Source organism: Triturus cristatus, chromosome 9 (assembly GCF_964204655.1).
Source record: "Triturus cristatus chromosome 9, aTriCri1.1, whole genome shotgun sequence".
NCBI lineage: Eukaryota > Metazoa > Chordata > Amphibia > Caudata > Salamandridae > Triturus > Triturus cristatus.
Genome location: NC_140592.1, coordinates 704,998,308 through 705,018,170, shown reverse-complemented (window position 1 = coordinate 705,018,170; position 19,863 = coordinate 704,998,308). Strand labels below are relative to the sequence as shown.

At 43.4% G+C, this 19,863-nt stretch overlaps 1 protein-coding gene across 11 annotated transcripts in view; it reads right to left on the bottom strand.

Annotated features, from left to right (window-relative positions):
* KAT5 (lysine acetyltransferase 5) overlaps positions 1 to 19,863 on the bottom strand; it is a 688,762-nt gene that overhangs the window by 354,816 nt on the left and 314,083 nt on the right. For all 11 annotated transcript variants that reach the window (XM_085625846.1, XM_085625847.1, XM_085625849.1 and 8 more), the window contains one exon: positions 2,420 to 2,500. In XM_085625846.1, the coding sequence (XP_085481972.1) occupies positions 2,420 to 2,500 (81 nt within the window). The remainder of the gene's footprint in view (positions 1 to 2,419; positions 2,501 to 19,863) is intronic.

The window sequence follows — 19,863 nt, the reverse complement described above, 5'->3', positions numbered from 1 at the left end:
TTGTATTTAAGAAATCCATAATCTAGGGCCAATTCTGCAGGGAATAAAAACATTAAGTAAAAGGGCACACATTCTCTAAGGGTTCAGGCTAAATTAATAAACACAATAGTATGCTTACTCCAGATACATGCACGGAAAAAGCAGCACATACCACCAATACTCATGGTCAGTGACTACCACAAACTGGGGTGAGCTCATTGTTCAAACTCAAGACTGTTTCTCAGACAAGGTAGAAGGAGGAATTAGACCCACATGAAAAAAAGATTTACATGCACTCAGGCTTTCATGGCTGGTGATCCATGTATGTCTAAATGAAAACATTTTCAAGACAATTCAACAGATGTTTTATAAGGAAGAACAACTTTATTTCTAGAATGCAATTGTAGGAGATATTTGTACTGCTCTTTCCGTAAATGAAGATTAATATGTAAATGGGGGAGATTCCTAAATTTGAGAGCCCATTCTCTATGGAACCATTCCTGCCTCACTTTACTCACCCAAAGATGGGGTTCCAGGAGCCCTACTTGGAATTGGATTCAGGATCAATCCAACTCTTAGTACTATTACTAATGGATTATGCAAATGCCCTCCACGTGTTCCCCCAGAACACAAACAGCACGTTAAAGTGGAGTTCAGTGATACCATGCCAAACCATCAACGAATTCCACCTTGTCATTCTCGCTCATATCATTATCATTGGATACCAGTGGACCCATGATATTCCTTCAAAGTTGAATGCTTGATATAAAACGTCATTCATCTTAATTCCTCCACATATTTAGCCAGCAAACTGAATGTAAATGGGGATCAAGCAAACTCAAACCTAAAGGAAAACTAAAACTAAAAGTGGCTCAAAAATGGAACTCAATCCCCTTACAAATAAGACAGGTCACATATCTCTCTACTTTCGTGTCACCACTGAAAAAACACTTACTGGTACCTAGTGCTATTTGAACATATTTCTAATAGGTCTCGACCTTTATAGTCGTACCCTGCTGAGAGATGTAACACATAATGACCTTGATTTGAACACTCAGACTCCACATTTATCTAAATGAAAACCTGTATTTCTTGAACTACGCAGGTTTTAGTCCCAGATATATTTTCTTTCACCTGGTGCTAAGACCACTTGCAAGGAGACAGACCTCTACATATTCCATGTGTGTGTGCAGGTACACCGCTTATGTCCAGGGCCGGGACACTTGTGTGATGTTTGCCACCTCTGTATATTTTATGTGCTTTGGCCAAAAAGACACCCTGTGAGGAAACTGACCACCACATACAGACTTCTTTGTATTTGTTAGCAATTATGTTTACAGTGCTCTGACACGGTTTCTGGAATTTCTACTGTGCTTTATGAAACTTCATAGATAAATTAAAAAATAAAACGGAGAAAAATCCATAAAGACTAGGAGGAAAATAATTCACTACTTCAATGTGAGAAAAAGTGACTATTATTAGTCAAGGAGTCCTAAAACCTAACGTCTATGATGATTTTGAAACACCATAAGCGAAAATAACACTCAAACGACTAGGGCAACTCTTAAAAATCTTTGAGGCCAAACTAAATCATTATGTTGAGTGATGATGAAAAGCTAAAAAAGTTGATAACAAAAAGTGTTCCAAGATGAAGATTCTTTTTTTTTTTTTAATGCGTTTTATTGAACAAGTGCTCAAAAGACAGCACAGAGACGGAGGAGACATTGTACAATAGTTTGAGGCAATATGCCACATACATAAAAAGAGTGGGTATACAGCGAGCAACATAACCTGTCTTGCCCCAACAGTCCATAACCAATTTCCATCACACCTAACTTTAATACATGGAAAGCACCTCTTGAACATCCGCCTTTCCTAATCAGTTATATGCCCCAGTAGCTCTGCCAATCCCCCCCCATACCTTTTTCCCAGCTGAGATACACTATGTGACCTGCCCGTTGCAAGATGAATATACTTAACACATAAATCTTTATAACTCATGCTGGAGAACCGGACTATAGGGCACTATATTGTTCTGAATATAGGAAGCGAAATGTGAAATTCAACAAACGTGTGTTGCGAGGTTTATGAGCAGTAGGTCATGTTTAATCTGCATCTGGTTTAAAAGGCGGTATTAGTATAGAAAGATTGATGCAACATGCTAAATTAAGGCTAGAACTGAATTCCCGTATAACTTGACTATAATGCACGCTTGCCAAGGCATGGCCTGTCAATCGCATGCTGCAAAGTCTAAATTACAATTTGTTATCTCAAGCTTAAACTGTCAGGTAACAAAAGATGAGACAACAGTACGTGCTTTGATGTGTTGAATATCTGTAAAGCTATGACTGCAGCAGATGATTATCTACTTAATGCAATAATTAAGTTAATTGTTTTCCTCAGCCATATACATTTTATCCACACAAACAACTTATCTTACCTCGTCCCCTCCCAAACAGTTGGCCTTTCTCTTCCTACCAGGCTGCGCTGCTACTGCCACTGGTCTTCTTGCAGAACCATTCTAGATAGAAAAAGAGGGTGCAATCTTAGATGCTGAATATTACCTAAAAAACATTTGCTTGAATTACTGCTGCTCATTGGGTTTCAATGTAACAAGAGCTGTGTGGTGGGTTACTTACCTGGAAAAATTGCTTTCTGGCATGGGTGCAGTAGTAAATACTGCATGTTCTGGGAATGGATGTCCGACACCATTAGCATGATTGTGTACATTTTTCTAGGACTTCATGTTTAAAAAAGGTTCTGCTCACTGGCATACTAGTATACATTTACAATCAAATAATTAAAGGTTTGATTTGTAGGTGAAGGGGGCAGAGACCAGGAGTACTGCAAGGATTCATTTTTACAGCTTACTCCTGGGGAAACTAATGTTACATGCAAGGATTTCTTTTTCACCTGCTGAGAACCTGTACAAAATTGCATGCAGTCGTGAGTAACATATGAACAACAGGGGTCAAAATAAGCATTAGTGCAGCAATAACTTAATTAGATGCTGGGTGTTATCAAAATTGCTTTTACCAAGAACCAACAAGCTGTTAAACAACCGAGTTATCACTTTGTTAGCAAGTGAATTCTCATATGCGGTTCATGACCTACAATATCTAGGCCTGTGTGCTAGACTCCCCTGTGCAATGAATCCAATGAATGTATTAACATTAGATGACTTGACACCAATCCAAAAAGTATCAGAAACCTGCACTGTGCGCCCTAGAGCCCAATATGAAAGGCAGTCCCAGTGGGGTATCCAAATCTGATGCAACTGAAAGAATTACACATTAAACAATACAGTTGCTTAATGCATATGTAAAATTGATGCTTTACCATTGGGACGAAATGTGTATTTCATTTACTTTACTCAATTACATTAAACGATAACAAAAAAAAAATGGGTGTATGCACATTACAGCACTAGGTGGTCACATTGCAAATCGGACGTAGCCTAGGAGAATTGAAACCTAGCACAACTGTTCATTAAGCTTTCTGTGTATGTGCACAACAACACTCGTATTAATGTGTGTGTTGCTTTCAACTGTGTTTAATGTAAAGACGAAACATTGGTCTGCCTATTGATATTCACATTATTGTATAACCTACACTCTCCAAGAAAAGTTAATCTGACTATTAAAATTAAAATTTCTTCTCGGTTTTTAAAAATGTATCTGTCTCCTAGTATCAAGAGCTGGTATTTCTGTAAGGTAGACTGGGTGATGTTTTTTTTATTTACATATACTTTCTACTGTAATGAACTAATTCAAGTGTCCCCAAGAATCATTCTCAAGGTTTTATTTAATGTCAATAGGACCACAAAAATATAATTATGAATAGAAGAGATTATGCCTCCTATACCACATGCCCTCCTTCTGAAGTGCCTATCCCAGTAATTTTCAAGATATTTAACTGCTGTTTAGTAAATGTTCTACTAGGAAAAAAGTTATCAGATAGGTTTGCTGTTGATGTAGCCTATAGAGAAGATGATTACTGAACACCCTAAAGAATTCTCTTGAATGGAATCGCAGAACTCATGACTGACAGATATAAGAAATAGCATACTCAAAAAATGGCACTAAGAACGTCTGTACATGGAACTGTATTTTTCCAGAGAATGCCAGATTCCCACTTTAGTAGAAGCCTTCCGTAAAGCTCATAACTCAGGATTTCACTAATAAGGATACAAAGTTTAGACATTGAGATGAGGGAAGGGAGCAAGAAAGGGCTTCCTCCCTTTGTGGCTGAATCATACACTCATTTGATGGAATAGAAAAGAGAGATTATGTTGAAGGAAGTGAAGACTATAATATAATTGTAGGACAAGTAAAGGCTTCTGTAGATTACATGCCCTAGTGCCAATCTTACCCGACTTTGCATGAGTATATGTCTAGAGACAGTTCACAGAAAATAGACCAGGGCAATTTATTCATAACAAGAAAGCTAGCAGCCAAGAAATTAATTACAGCCCTGTAAGTCAACTTCTCCATGGTTGGTTTATTTCATAGAGTCTTAGGTTTGAAGCATTCCTCGTGATCAGGCTTGGAATCCCTAACAACTTTACTTACCAGTAAATATTGTTAAAATGGCCCTAGGCCCAAAATAGTGTTTGTTTAGTAGCAAGCACACCCACCTCATTTGCTTCAATGGAACATGTGTAGGCTCTCTGTTTTCATTTTTATTTTTTGTGGATTTCAATGGCGTTTTCTCAGTGTGTTTTAGAAATCTTTTAAAATTAGTGCTTATAAGTGTGTGTTCCTTTGGCTATTCCCCAGAATAGACACAATTTGTTTATCCAGTGTTTACTAAGATTGTTTTTTCCATTGACCGTTATAAAGAACATATTTAATTTAAAGGAGAAGTAATGGAGGTTATGTATTGTTATGTCTTTGGCATTGTGTCCATCCAATTAAGTTATTTAGACTGTTGTAAATATAGAAAGTCTTTATTTCACTCTCACTCACATCGTTTTACCCTCTCTCACAGTCACGGTCAGTACTCTGTCTGGTTTACAGGACTATTAATGTGTCTTAAAAGTAAGAGGGCTCTACACGAATTTTCTAATAAAAATTCCTGGACACAATTCGGGGTCAATTACCCACTCCTTACTGAACATTATGATGTTGTATAGTAGTCAACCCAGCCAACAGCATAGTAACTTGTGAAGCCTTTAAAATTTTGAATGACACAAAATTAATTTGTAGCCCTGCACTCTAATGCACCTGTAGCTTGATGCTCTAAGCATGTCCAAAACTGCTTTTCGGCACTCTTTGCTGATATTAAGGTGGAGTTTCTGCTGTGTAGAAATTCATAGCTGCCAAGTGTTCCCACAGCAAATGTTTCACTCTAACTCATTCTTAGTCTTTTAACAGACACCTCATTGTATTCTGGGTCTTGCGTTTTTGCTGTTAACATTATAACAATGAACTCAAAAACCCCAGCAGTAAAGTACAATTGGTTAAAAAGCCAGAATTCACTGAAGGTATCACACCTAATGGGACACCTTGTAGCTATGAATTTTGTTGGTATGTGGAAAGCTTGCGCTATGTTTTCACCACTAGTCTATGTACAGAGTGACCAGTTTCTTTTCACATGTTCCTATTACTACACCTTCCAATAAATGTGTAAAGCGTAGGGTGTTTGGAAGTTGATCTGCTATCAATTGTGAGTTGTTAGAAAAGTGAGCTGTTATATCAAAGAGTTTTGTCCACCCTGTGGCTAAGTGTAATAGTACATAAGGGCCAAGATTCTTATAAGCCTGTCATTTCACTGATCAGTGAAATGATTAAACACTGCCGAAAGATCAAATAGGATTTTATTATTCCTAGATTCTCTTGACTAGAGTGTATAACAGTAATTTGATCAGACCTAAAACATGCTCCTAATCCCTGCACCTTTAATACAAGAACACAGAAATTTAGTAAAGATAAGGACGAAGCTAAATTTTAGTAACAAACCGAAACAATGAAACTCAAGCAGAATATTCTTAGACCAGTCGTTCGTTGTAAAACTTTATTCGACCATCAAAAACAGCCATAAAAGTGCATATAGAATAATACAGTTAAAACAAATAAACCTTTTGATATGATACATACACAGATAATTAATTTGCTACACTATTACATAATACATGTCCTCACATTAATAGCTTTCAAATTAAATGGGGCAACGTTATAACATACAGAAGGTACACTTAGAGTCACCAGATATTTCATTGCTACTTTATGTGCAACAAGCATAGGTTTAAGCTAAAAACCCCTAAGATTCTGATAAAATTCACAGAACAATAGGAAGTGCAATGGGCTTTGTTTGCTTTGGTTATCGCAAGGGCAAAGAGCTGTATCAGGTGGACGGTACATAATTGCTGGAAAAACAAATAAATGGTGCACAATGCCACACCTCATTCTTATCAGAACAAAATAGTACTGCATATTTGTCACATATGATAAATAGCTGTTTCCCCCACCTCCAAGTTCAAAGAGTTGTAAAAGGCAACTATTGATGTATTCCTATCGTCCATCGATAGTTGATCCAGTCTATACTGAAGAAAGGTTTCTTTAATCCTCTTCTTAGTTAATAATAATAATACCTTTGTAGGTTTCGATCAGATAGATAAATTGAGCAGCCTGGCAAACGAGGAATTAATGCACAGTAGCCAGGGGATACTTAGGGCATCCTTCAGGGTTAAACAGTCTGAAATGATTGTTCTAGTAAAACTAGTTTCTTCCTTAGTCCATAAAGAGGCCCACAATAACAGAGGTCTGGCTAAAAGAAGAGCTTATAAAAACTGTAGGCCGACCTCGCAATTTAAAATAGTATTTGATACAGAAGAAGGCAGGCATAATAAACATTTTAAAAAGCTATTTTCTTCTACTTGCAAGGCAGTGCTATTTGTAAAACGCCAAAGACCTGCCCCTTATAGGGCTGTAGTCACTCCTTTTGCTTTATATATAGCTACCATATTGTTAAGTGGTTGGTGCCCCAATTTTGAGGTAAATTTAAAAATCCCTTGTGAAGTCATGCTCATTTTAGCTTTGATATTTAAAATGTGTAGTGACCTTGAGCCATTGCTCGCAGATAAAACACCCAAATTGAAAACGAGTTCACTAAAACAATTGGGGTGTTATCAATAAAAAATGATGAACAGGATTTATGCTTAGGGACACAGACCATGGTGAAAGTTTTAGATTTGTTGATTACCATTTTGTTTAAGGTCATAAAAACAGTCTCTGAAGGCCAACTATGCTTTGTGCTAGTAATACCGCATTGTCGGCTTATAACAATACAGGTATCGGGCGACCAGCCGCCCGAAGGGCATCTGCCTGCACCGATTGCATTTAATTATATACCCCATTAATAACAAGCATTGAAAATGCAATAGGCCTCGCCTTTGACTAAGTTAAAGCCATTTTCTTTGCAAATGGTATTGTATTCTAGCTTTGCATTATTTAGTGTATATTTGTAATATGTTGTAGTTGTATGTAGTTAGAATTGTGTTGTTAGCTGTGTAGTAGTTTAAAGCATAGCGTTAATAAGAAAAGAGCAGTGTTTCAGATTTTGGAGGTGAATAAATATAAGAATAGCATGTGTGTTAATTTTGTATAGTGAGTATTACAATAGCATGAGGGAGACAAAAGGGGTGAGGGGAGAGCAAATATATGCACTTATCACAAATATACACTAAATAATGGAAAGCTAGAATAAAATACCATTAGCAAAGCAAATGGCTTTAACTTAATCAAAGGCGAGACCTATTGCATTTTCAATGATTGTGTTTTTTAAAGACACAGATGCCATGACTTTGAGTAGATAATTTGATACAGGCATATATCTTTAGGGAAACTGCATTGAATTAGATGTACCTACAAGACATTTATCACAAAATAATTCCTGAACATACCTTTTAGGTCACACAAGTTTGACTTTAGGAATGTAAAATCATTATTTTTGACATTTAATTCTAGCAACGTGGCATTCACTTCTGATTTCAGCTCCGCATTTAGCAGGGCCAGGCTGATGCCAGAATTTCTGGATATCCATAGAAGATGTATTTACATGGAAAATGTCTGAGTTAAGCTAATTTACTAAGTGGTTATCCTTAAAATCTGCTATGGGTCCAGCTTTTATGAATATATGTTGGAGAACTCTGCGTTTGGACATCATTTAGAGTCTGTTTAGCCTTGTCCACCCACAGTATCTGAAAGCCCTTGCAAGCCAGAGCATTACCACCTGGCCTGACATGTGTAGGCAAGTGGTATCCAATGCCACAGTGGAACCTGGGATGTGCCTGCCACTTTTCAATTACGTCAAAGGGGCCTACTTTGGGAGATGCTATTGAGACCACCTACACGGCCTCAGCTCTTCAGGGTGTCTCTGGTGAGTCTCAACCCCAGTGCTTTAAATGAAAATATAGAAGTGCAGGTATTCTCTCTTTAGAGTACCTGTTTGCTCCTTAGAAGTGCCGGTGCTCTCCAATTAAATGTATTACAGTAGTGCTGAGAAGTGCTTGTTCTCAGTACGGGAGAGTGCCTGCCCATTTAAAGCACTGCTCAAACCTAGAATTCACTTTACTAACCGTGTACCAGGTGTTCCTGCCTGAACAGAAGTTTGCTCGTCTATTTATTTATTTGCAGAGTTTTATATAGCGTTGGTTAGACTCGGAGGTATCAGAGCACTTTACATGATGATCAGTGAGTTACAGGATTACAAAAATTACAGTTACAAGTAAAGGCATAGGAGAAAAACATGAGATTACACAATAACAAAAGTTATTAGTGTGTTGCATAGCCAAGACAGATATCTTATGGGGAATGGAAGATAGAGGGGGAAAGGTAAACAGGGAAAAGGAATGCAGATAGAGTCAGGCAGACCAGAAAGGGGAAAGTACTTCAGGAGGAACAAAGAAGTCAAAGTGAAAGACAGACCAAACCGCGAAGAGCCGTTAAAAAAAAATATTATTAGCAGATTGAGAACAAGGAGCCGCCTTTACAGCGGCTTCTTTAAGCTTGCCAAAGGCATCATCTTGCTCTTGTAACCATGTGAACCCTTGTTCAGCAGTGCTCTAGAGAGAGCAATCAATCACAAAACAGGAATATTCATGAACACTTAAATGAGGTCCGAGTTGATCCTGTTGGCCAGTGTGCTCAATTCCGTAATAGCCTTAATCAAGCTATCTTTAGGAAAAATTACCTTTCTAGAGAATGTGTACCCCAAATACTCTAGCTCTCTAGCCAAGAATTTGTACTTGCCCAGCTGAAGAGTCAATCCATAACCCCAAGACAAAACCTTGTCTAATGTTTAATCCTGTCTCAGAATGGAATTGACACCTACTAGATGCCACTCTGGAATGCCACTGCCCCTATGACATCCCCAAACAGAATGTGCATCAGTTTCTGGAGACTTCCAATTCCCATTGGCTGCCTGAGCTGTCCCTTTGACCCTCCACCTTAGGCCCCACTTGGAGTCTGTCCAAACAAAATGGAAGCCAGAGTGGCCATGGCCACATGCACCCCAGACACTTGACACACTGCTTCCACCCATGCAGATAAATCGGCACAGGTCACATCCTTGTCCCACATGGATAAGGAAAGGGCCCAGTTGTAGGAGACTGGTATACATTATAAAAACACGGAAGAGGCTAATAAGCCATCTTTACTAGCATGCATCTGGTCAAAATACCTTTCCTGCAATTATAATCACTTCAGTGCCACCACTGTCAGTCCTCTACAGCAAGAAAAGAGGACAGTAGTCAGTAATTAATTTGAAGGAAAAAAAAAGTGCTGGGGTTCTCGTCAGGAGGTGGTTTGCACCAGCCCATTTCTCCAGTTAGCGCCGCCTAACACAGAACTCCCGTGCCTACCAAACACAAGTCATTAACTGGTGCTCATGAAAAGCGCTCCAATACATTTGGCTCAAGTTTGCACTATAAGCGCAGGTGTTCATGATTAAGTACCGTTGCGGAGCACAGGAAACCACCGGCTCAAATTAAGCACTGACAGTAGTCAGTCTCTTTAAAATGAAGGTGCGCCCTTCTGATTACAGAGCACCGATCTGTACTTCATTCCATAACAAAGTAAGGCTTCAATGCATATGTATGATGGTGTGTGTTGCTGTTCTCCTTTATCCTGACTTGCAAACTTAAAAATAGACACTGGCAAAAAGCCAAAGAGCTAGCGTTTGCTAATAACCTCTTGGGTTTGCCAACACGTCTTTTAAAAAATGTTTTTGTAAATCTTATTTACTAAAACATTGGGCCTGGGACATGGGGATGCTGTGTAAGATGTATCACCGTACTGTTATGAATGTTGTTTACTTGTAACTAAACAATGAAAAAAGGGAAATATAAAAAAAAGAAGTTGTACAGAAACATTCAAAGATTGCCCTCCCTTGCTAGAACATGTGCACGCATAGGCGGGAAACTTCCAAAGGGGATTAAAACGTATCCATAAATGTACAATACGGGCAGTGCCTGTACGGGATGAAGTACATTGCAAGATGGAGTGAGTCCTCAGTAGCAGTGTTTGGAACCCCGCCGGGCCTTCACAAAAAAAAAAAAAGTAAAAAAAAAAAAAAGTAAAAAAAAAAAAAAACAACAGTACAGGGCACTCAAAATGACAATTGTTGGCACAACTGTCTTTGGTGCACAGGCATAATACTGCCACTCACACTGAAGGGGGCACATGACTGAAGTAGACTGACCTTTGCCCTATGCTCCTAATCCAAACTTTGAAGCTACAGAGTCAAGATGGGCCCCTGACCGGAATCAAAACCAGGTGTCGGACACCCAGAGCTAGTAGAGATCGTCTCACAGGGCCCAAACTAACTGTAAGCTCAAAACCGATGCTGGCACCCCTGGACGACCAGAAAATCCCCACTGTGACTGTCTACACTGATGTTGTATGCAAACGCTACCCTACAATATGCTGTACAAGCATCCTACCTCTAATAAGTCCACAAAGCACTTCAATCTTCCTCCAGGGAACTGGTGTCTAAGCGTCTCCGCTCACCTGTGAAGTGGCATTTGTGCAGCTGCCGTGCACCCGCCTGTCGGTGACCAGTTAGAAGCTCGCATGCGAGCGAGCACGTACACTACAATCTCCTTTAAGTAGTTTGTATCTCTCAAACTGTACCAGTTTTTTAATCTCACCGAGGCGGTGTCCGGGGCGCATTTCATGCAGGAAGATGGCCCCTGCACGCACCGTTGCTCGCAGAGGGAGAGCACAGGAAGCATCTCAACAATGCAAACAGCCCTGCAGGGAATGAGAGTGCTGGTGTGAAAGCTCATTAAAACTAAGAAAAGAACAAGATGGCGTCGGCCTGTCCAGATGGGCCGTCCTAAAAGTGGACAAGGCAGTAACTGAAAAGCCCAGTTTTCAATCACGCACCAGCGTTTAACATGAACGATGACGCGTGCCAATTGAAAACAAGGGCGGGGCTTAAAGTCCCTTCCGAAACTGTATTGATTCCAAAAGGCCCTCGCATGGCGAGAGCAACGCATGTGCGCTGCTAACACCAGGCGAGACCTAAAAAGGGAAAATAATATTGGGGCTAGCTCACACCCTTGCCGAATTCCTTGCCCCACTTTAAATTTGGTCGAACACTCCCCCTGGGGGCCTAACCGAACTTGGCTAGTCAGGTTCTCAAAGACGGGAAAGAAAGTCAGTAATTGGCCTGGGTGCTCCCAGGGAGATCAGAGTTGACCAAAGTAAATTATGGTCGACTCTAACAAAGGCACTACTTAAGTCAACAAAGCAAAAATAAAGTGTGCCTTCCTTGGCCCTAGTATATTTGCCAATTAGTAACTCTAAATTAATACATTGTGCGATAGTTCCCAGCTCTTTTCTGAATCTAAACTGTACCGGTGATAAAATGTAATGCTCTTGAGCCTATTCCTCCAATCTTATTAACAGGACTCTACTCAATACTTTCACGGAAAATTCTAGGATGGAAATAGGGCGATAAGTTTTGGGTCTGCTTTATCCACTTTTTAAAATATGGGTACAATAGTAGATACGCTCCAAGAATAAGGGATCATATCTATTGCAGCTATATTAAACACCCTAGTTAAAATAGGACCCCACAGTTCAGGGGCAGATTAAACAAGCATTTGCAATGCAATAGGTCTCGCATTTATAAGAGTTTGAGCTATTGGCATTGTAAAATTACAATGCCTTTATGTTTTGGTTTTAAAACAAATAAAAGGCATTGTCATTTACAATGTCAGTAGCATAAACTCAACCTGCCACGAAGGGGGTAAAACAGGCTCTACTGAAGACCTATCGGCCCACGGCTTTCACCTCTGGAAGACACGGCTCTGCTTTTATATTTGTCTCATGCACACAGCTCTCAGAAGCCAGATGTGGGCACCGGAGCGCTATACCGAGCCTCTGCAGTCCATAGAAGGTAGCCGCACTACGCCTAGAAGGCCATGCGTACTGTTTGGTCTGTCAAGACTAGCCCAATTGTTGTGACTGTGTCCGCAGCTCTTTCTGTAATGCATGCCCCCAACCCCGCTTTCGTCACCAGCAGTGGTGACATGCGTGCACGTTCACAGGGCACCCACGTGCACACGCCGCACCCTGGCTAAGCGCCGCGACCTGGGGGTGGAAAAAAGCCCTAGAACCTGAGAGACACCCACATTAGGAGCGCGCTCAGCATCGCTCGTTGTTTTAATGTAAATGTGCTCGAAAGTCTATTTCACTCTGAGAATTGCCCAGTGGGTTCATGCACACGAAGCAGAGGTTTCAAGTTCTAAGCCAGAAAAAAGGTAGCTGAACAGTCCCTGCTTCTAGGCACTCACAGGCTGCTTGCTGTGTTTTAGCTGATTGAGCCCAACAGCGTTTTAAGGGTCATTTTTAATGAGACTGAAAAGCGAAAACCCATTCCCAAAATATAGGGCCAGGGGGACGCAGAGCGAACGTCTACAGGAGGGAGGAAGGAGGAGGGGGGAAACAAAAAACAGTCCTGTTCCCAAATCATGAGATGGCGACCCCTAAAAACAAGTGTGAGGTAGAGTGAAGAGAGAGAGAAAGAGAATGAGATAGAGATTGAAAAGAGAGTTAGAGAAAGGTAGAGTTACATGCTGGAGGCCGGGGATACTTGTAAAAAGCATAGTCAGGGTGAAGCTGCTCCCAAAGCTACTGATATATATTTTGGTGTCACGTTGTGTTGTCATACTTTATATATTTATTATTGCAATGCAAAAACAATCTATGGACGCATCATGGTGGTCCATGTAGGTTATGTATTTGTTGTTCAGGTTTAGAAGACTCATGTAGGCTTCATGTTATTAAATGCGTTAATGCACTTAACTTTCACAGATCAGTAAGCATAATGGTGTTGCTCATTAAAAATTCTGACGGGGACCAGGTATTGCTTGGATATGCAGGTTCCCAAGTCCATTTGAGTTGCTGCGGTATATGTGTGCGTCCCTGCGGCATCAGACTTTTGTGATGTGGATATAAGAGCGGCAGAAACAGCGGGACAATGTAAGAGGCACGGGGGTCAAAGAGGACAGATGGATGTAAAAGGGACAGACCAGCAAAAATAAGTTAGGAAGCTGGAGAAAGAAATGAGAGGTGAATGGCAGTACATGAATGGGACATGTAGATGTAAGAGCGGAAGAACAATCATAAAACCTTACACAGAGAAGAGAGAGGGAACGGTAAGGGGTGGATGTAGAAGGGCGGAATCAGTGAGAAAAGTAAGAGGCGGGGGAGAGATGGGTGGGAAACATCTGAAATTGTCGCTACATTCGTGTAGTTTCATTGTGCCAAGCGGTAATTTTCTTTCACACCTGTCTGTGGAGCAATCACATCCTTTGCATGTGAATAAACCAGCGATTACCAATTGTGAGCGCGCATGCTAAATATTGCTTTTCCCAGGCTTTTGTTCATCCCACAGATTGGTTACGGCAGATGTGAGTCTTATTTAAACGGATAGATGTAACTCTGGCACACCTTGCTTAGTTTCAGCCAGTCATTACGTTTCCTCATTGAGCACGTCGTCCCCTGGAGGGGTGCAGAAAAAATGAGTAAATCAATAGAGGAAAGACAACACAATGAAAACGAATCCTCCCCAGCACATCTTGTCACGCAGAGCATGTGCAGTGATTGCTTCAATGAGGACGACGACTCCGACAAGGAAACCGCCAATGACAGTTTTGCAGGCTTGTTTCCTAAGAAAGTTTCAAGGTAAACAAATACGTAAAAGTATACACTCGAACTTTAAATCTACTCATTCAAAGAGGGATTAATCCCAGGGTTCCTTTAGCCCCATTGTAAGCGCTCCATCGTCGTCATATATTGGAACTTAGTCACAGAGCAAGTCATTTGCCCACGATCACAAACAATGTCGTCCAGTCGGGAGGCTAGGATTAAAATTCAACCAACCAGTCAACAAGTTAAATTCTAGGAAACTGTTCTGGTTCTCTCAAAATGAACTTTGATTGCACTAGTTTCTGCACCCGCATGAAAGTCGCATTGTTGAGAAAGCGATGCTTCTCAGCAACACCTCACACTCCTCACGCACACCAATCCTCACAATACCAATATATAACACATTAGGAAGCCAAACTTAACCGTCACGAAGAAAAGGCAAATGGTCTCCGAATATCACAGCGCATCCCACTTCTTTCAAATTACCCTCCACAGCACCAAGAGAACACGTTAACTATTCAATTTCGCACACTCGAATAAAAAAACACCAAACTCACAGAACCATTAAATGGGCCGCTATACAAACAAAACGCCGCAGCGACGCCCCGAAAGTGAAAGCATTTGTAACCTGACCCAAACGGATGGCAGGCTGTACACGCTGCTGACTTAGGAGCTAAAGAACAGGGTTCGAGCCTCGGCATGGGCTTCATTAGTTAATTATTAAAAATAAACAGCGATCGGGGGAAGAGACACATTTAAAAAAAAGAAGGGGGAGACAGATACAATTAAAAAACTAGTCTTCAAGCCGGAAGTCAGGCGCCCTTGCCCGGGACGTGGGCGGGGCCTGCTCCAGCAAAAACAGAAACCGGCGTGCCGTGCTAACGCGGGGCTCCCATGCTGGAGGGAGAGCCCCGCGGTGGCGGCCGGAGTGGAGAGAAGCCCCGGGTCCCAGGCGGGGGCCCGGGTGAAGAGTGCAGCGGCCGAGGATGACCACGACAGCGCGGGTCTCCAAATAGTGAAGGGAAGCCCTGCAAGAGAAGTGCTGCAGCCGCGAGCAGGAGCCCCCCTGCAGAAGAGCAGCCCGGTGAGTAAAGAAGGGCTGGGGGGGGGGGGGGCCTCCGTGTGGGCTATTGTTGCTCAGAATTACACTTTACGCCAACAATAGCCCACACGGAGCCTCCAACGGGGCTGGCATGTCGTCGGAAGCGGGACAGGAGATGTGAACATTGCGTGTGTGCACGTGCATGTTCACGTGCGCGTACACCGGCTCAAATCCTCCAAAAGCCTTGCGCGTGCCCATCTCCTGTCCCACTTCCGAGGCAAGTCAGCAACAATAGATCTCGCTGGCCACAGCGCTTCGCGCTGTGTTCGCCAGGCGAGACCTAAAAACTTCTACTGGCAGACCATCTGGGTCAGGGGCCCAGATGCACTTTTCCATTAGAAATGTTCAGGGTAAGACACTCCTCCTCACACGGTGGCTCCCATTCATGCTCTGTGGCGTCCTTATTAAGTTGTCTAAAAATTTCAGAAAAATGGGTCACCCATCTATCACAAGGGGCAAAAGAGCAAAACTCAGGGATGTCATCATTTTTAGGTCTCGCCTAGCTATTGCGTTTACGCAATTGCTATGCGAGACTCTAGTAACAGGGGCATTTCAAAGTGCTCCCAAAAGCGGATTGCATGGCGAGCACGCGCACAATCACGTGCATCGTGGCGCCATGCAATCCGTTTGGGGAAGCGCTTCAGCCCACTGGCGCGTGCACGTGTCACAGCCTCGGCACCATACTTCAAAGGGTCCGCTCCCCCACCTGGAATGCGCTCCCTCGCCAAACGCGCACGCCAAATTTACTTTCGCGCCGCGGGCAGACGCGTCCGGACCACTTTACCAGCCGGGCTTGTCTCTCGCACGCACAGACATTATTTTAGCGCACACAGTGCTTTTTTAATTTTACCCAATACACGCTTGCATGCGGGCAGACGCGTCCGGACCACTTTACCAGCTGGGCTTGTCTCTCGCACGCACAGACATTATTTTAGCGCACTGTTGGAAACCGGGCAACCGGGTCAGCAGTCACCAGGTTTCCAAGCACAGTGGTAGCTTGGCTCGAGCGGTTGGGGGTCAGGCACCGTGTTAAGCGTACGTCACACCCTCAAAATAACCATGCGTTCATCCGTTCCAAAAACGACACTACACCGTAAAAATTATGAAAGAAAGTAGTTTGTCTTTATCTTATTTTCTCTTAGTTGCAGGGTTCATAAAATAAATACAGTACCATAAGATTCTCCTTTAAAAGGGCAGGTCAAATAAATAATACCACAGTGGGGTTTCAATAAATAGGATCAGGTCATAAATAAACACGGAATAAATATAGGTGCAATAAATACAGAGGGCAAATAAATACTGTCAGACAATAAATACAATGCAGGAATAAATACAGTCAGACAATAAATAAAGCACCTTCAATAAATAATATAAGCAATCAATAACAATTGCAAATCAGATCACATTTATGAGGTAGTTTGGTTTTACTATGCCCAAGTACAGCTTGTGGTCATTTGGATGACAGGGGGGTGTCCCACCTAGATTGGTAAAGGCTGGGCCTGAACTGAGGTAGAATAAGGGTAACCTAAGGATCTGGTTCTCCAAAAGTACACAACCCCTCACAGAGGTCACTGCACCAGTCTCAGTTCACCCCTGGCACTCCCAGGCTGGTTCAAACACCCCTCTAGCCCCTAGAATGGTCTTTTAGGGCTCCACAGGGCCTCAGATGCCCTTTCTACCACTTACTGCCCTTTTCACGATGATCGGCTCCGGGTCGACGCCGTGAGACGGTTCTGGTTCGATGTCGCGTCGATCTGTTCCACTTGACGCCGTGTCGATGCCGTCTGGCGGTTCCAGTTCGATGTCGCTGGGCGGCCTCGGTTCGATGTCGCGTCGATCTGCTTTACCTGACGCCGGGTCGGTGCCGTGAGGCGGCTCCGGATCGATGTCGCTGGGCGGCCTTGGCTCGATGTCGTGTTCCGGCGTCACAGGGTCACGGTCTCCCCGCTTCCGGGTGTCTCCGGAGTGCGACCTCCACTCCCGACCTCCGTCGGCTCCACCTCGGGTTCCGGCGACTCCGGAGTGCGATCTCCACTCCCGACCTCCTGCGCGCTTCACCTCGACCTCAGGCGACTCCGGAGTGCGACCTCCACTCCCGACCTCCTGCGCGCTTCACTTCGGTTTCCGGCGACTCCGGAGGGCGGACTTCACTCCCCCGTCGTCGCCTCACCTCGACCTCAGGTGACTTCCTACTCGACCTCCGGTGCCTCTCCACGACCTCCGTCGGCGCCCTCACTCGACCTCTGGTGGCTCCGGGTACGACGTCTGCTTTCTGTCAGCGCCGTTTCTCCACCTCGGGCTCCAGGTCTCCAGGCTTCTCGACGTCAGGACTCCAGGAGAGCACTGCTGAACAGGTCAGGAACTTGCTGTCCTTCCTCTTTAAGGCCTCTTCACAATATTTAGGTCCTTAAGATGGTTTTTCTGATCTTGATCCCACACAGGGCTCTAGGCTGGGCTTGGTCAGTAGGGACTAGCATCAAGGGTGGGTTTCTGGACCCCACTCCAAGCACTGGTTTTCACCCCTGCTGCCTTACTCCGACCTCCTTCTGAACTGCTCCTCTCTCCTCTCTAGTCAGATGCCAACTGCCACTCTGAGATGGCCTCCCAACATTCTAAACTGCCTCTCCCTCTGTCACAGGGTTCTAGAATGTTGCAGAAGGTTCTAGAAATCTCCAGTGGGTTCTGATGATGTCACAGGTGGCCTCCATTTTGCGTCTCAGGCCCTCAGACAGAAGTTCCAGGGGTAGGGAAAATGGCTCCATGACCCTGCATCAACACTAAAAAGTCTGGTGGTTCCCAAAAAGGAAAAATTCTAACAGGGTTTGAGGCAAAATAAATAATGAGGAGGAGGGACCACCCAAAGGGCTGACAGGTCTAACACGCACACAGTGCTTTTTTAATTTTACCCAATACACGCTTGCATGTATTAACAGGCGAGCACACAAATTAACAATTACACTTGCACGTTCTCCACAATTACATGTTGGCCATTAACCCGCCCGTCCACCTCATTTTACCGCTGAATGTTTTGTGGTAATATCGCGACACGAGTGGCACAAGAAGGATGTATAACTATTGCTTCCGATCAATCAGAGCCGTGATTCGTGAAACATGCAAGAGCACCAGGAGAGTGGTGTGTGCCAGGTGCATGCCGGGGTTTCATGCACGATCGTGCAGAATGCAATCCATAGTCTGTTGCGTGACCCTATCAGCTCGGGGATAGCTCTGTGGTCGGATGCCGGAGCCTATAGGATTGAGTGCAGTGTTGACTCTTGGAAATAGCGTCTTCAGTTGTGCTCCAAAAACTGGACACATTTCAGCCACAACTGCAGAAGGATGGTTTTATCTCAGTTTCAGCAGGCTCTACACGTTGACTGCGCTAATCAACAGCCAGCACTGTGCTAGCTCATTCTAAACAGGGGTTGATGCCTTTATGAGACTAATTGGAAATGAAAAGCAAAATGTTACAATGCATGTCATTTTTAAAACGCCACTCGCGCTCCTTCAGCTAGCAGCTGTACAAGGATGCACGCTTGGTTTCACTGCAATGTGGGGAATGGGGCTGTTGGACATTGGCGGAAAATGCCCTGCGCCATCTTTCCATTTTGTTTGAAGTTATTCCAGAGTCCAGACCATCTCGCACTGGTGTAACCTGCAGGGTCTGAGTGACAGATCCACTCAGCATGAGCTGCAGTGGGTGAAACGCCTATCTGTGGGCTGTGCGGGGTGAAAGGTTGCGCTGTCTGCATGCACTGGCGTAAGAGCTGAGCGGAGTCCCTGTGGATGCTTGAGCCCGGGGGGAGGGGCTGCGAGTGAAAAACAAACCACTGTGCAAAAAAAAACCTCTCAAACGGTGATACATGTTTGAATATTTAATGACATTAAAGAAATATTTTTAAAAATACGCTCGTGCATTAGGTCGACATCTCGGCCCTGACCCGCAGTGGCTAGAAGCGCATGAACCAGTCCTCACGGCGCAGCGGGCACACTGCACTGCCACTTCCTCCCTCTCCCTTCACCGTGTCACCCCTGTCACACCCCTACTTCCTTCCTTCTCCAAAGTGCAGGCCTCTGGCTACCTACGGACACACATGACCTGGCCGAGTGCCGGCTACAAGAATGAGAAAAAAATCCGCCCAAAACACCTAAAAAAAAAAAAAGCATCTTATTGACAACCCAGCATAGCACCATGCACGCACATTCAGTCTATGGCCTTTTCATAGAGGGATACAATATATGAAGTGTAGAAGGATTTAGGTTGTTGGTGTATATTAAATATAGTCCCCTCTCTCGCTAATAGCCACATTTCGGGCAGTGTGCATTTGTGTGGCATTTCTCCTGTCAGGCTCGGGTCTGCCCGTACACTCTACTTCGCCTCGTGGGGGACTCTAGTCACTGGCCCCAGCCCGCTGCGCCTCTCCGATGCAACACTTGCCCGAGTCACAATAGGTCTCACATTTACGCAAGCTCGAGCTATTGGCATTGTAAATGACAATGCCTTCTATTTATGTTTTAAATAAAAAAACATAAATAAAAGGTATTGTCATTTACAATGCCTCTAGCTCAAACTCGTGTAAATGCGAGACCTATTGCATTGCAAATGCTTGTTTTAAAAGGGTGCAT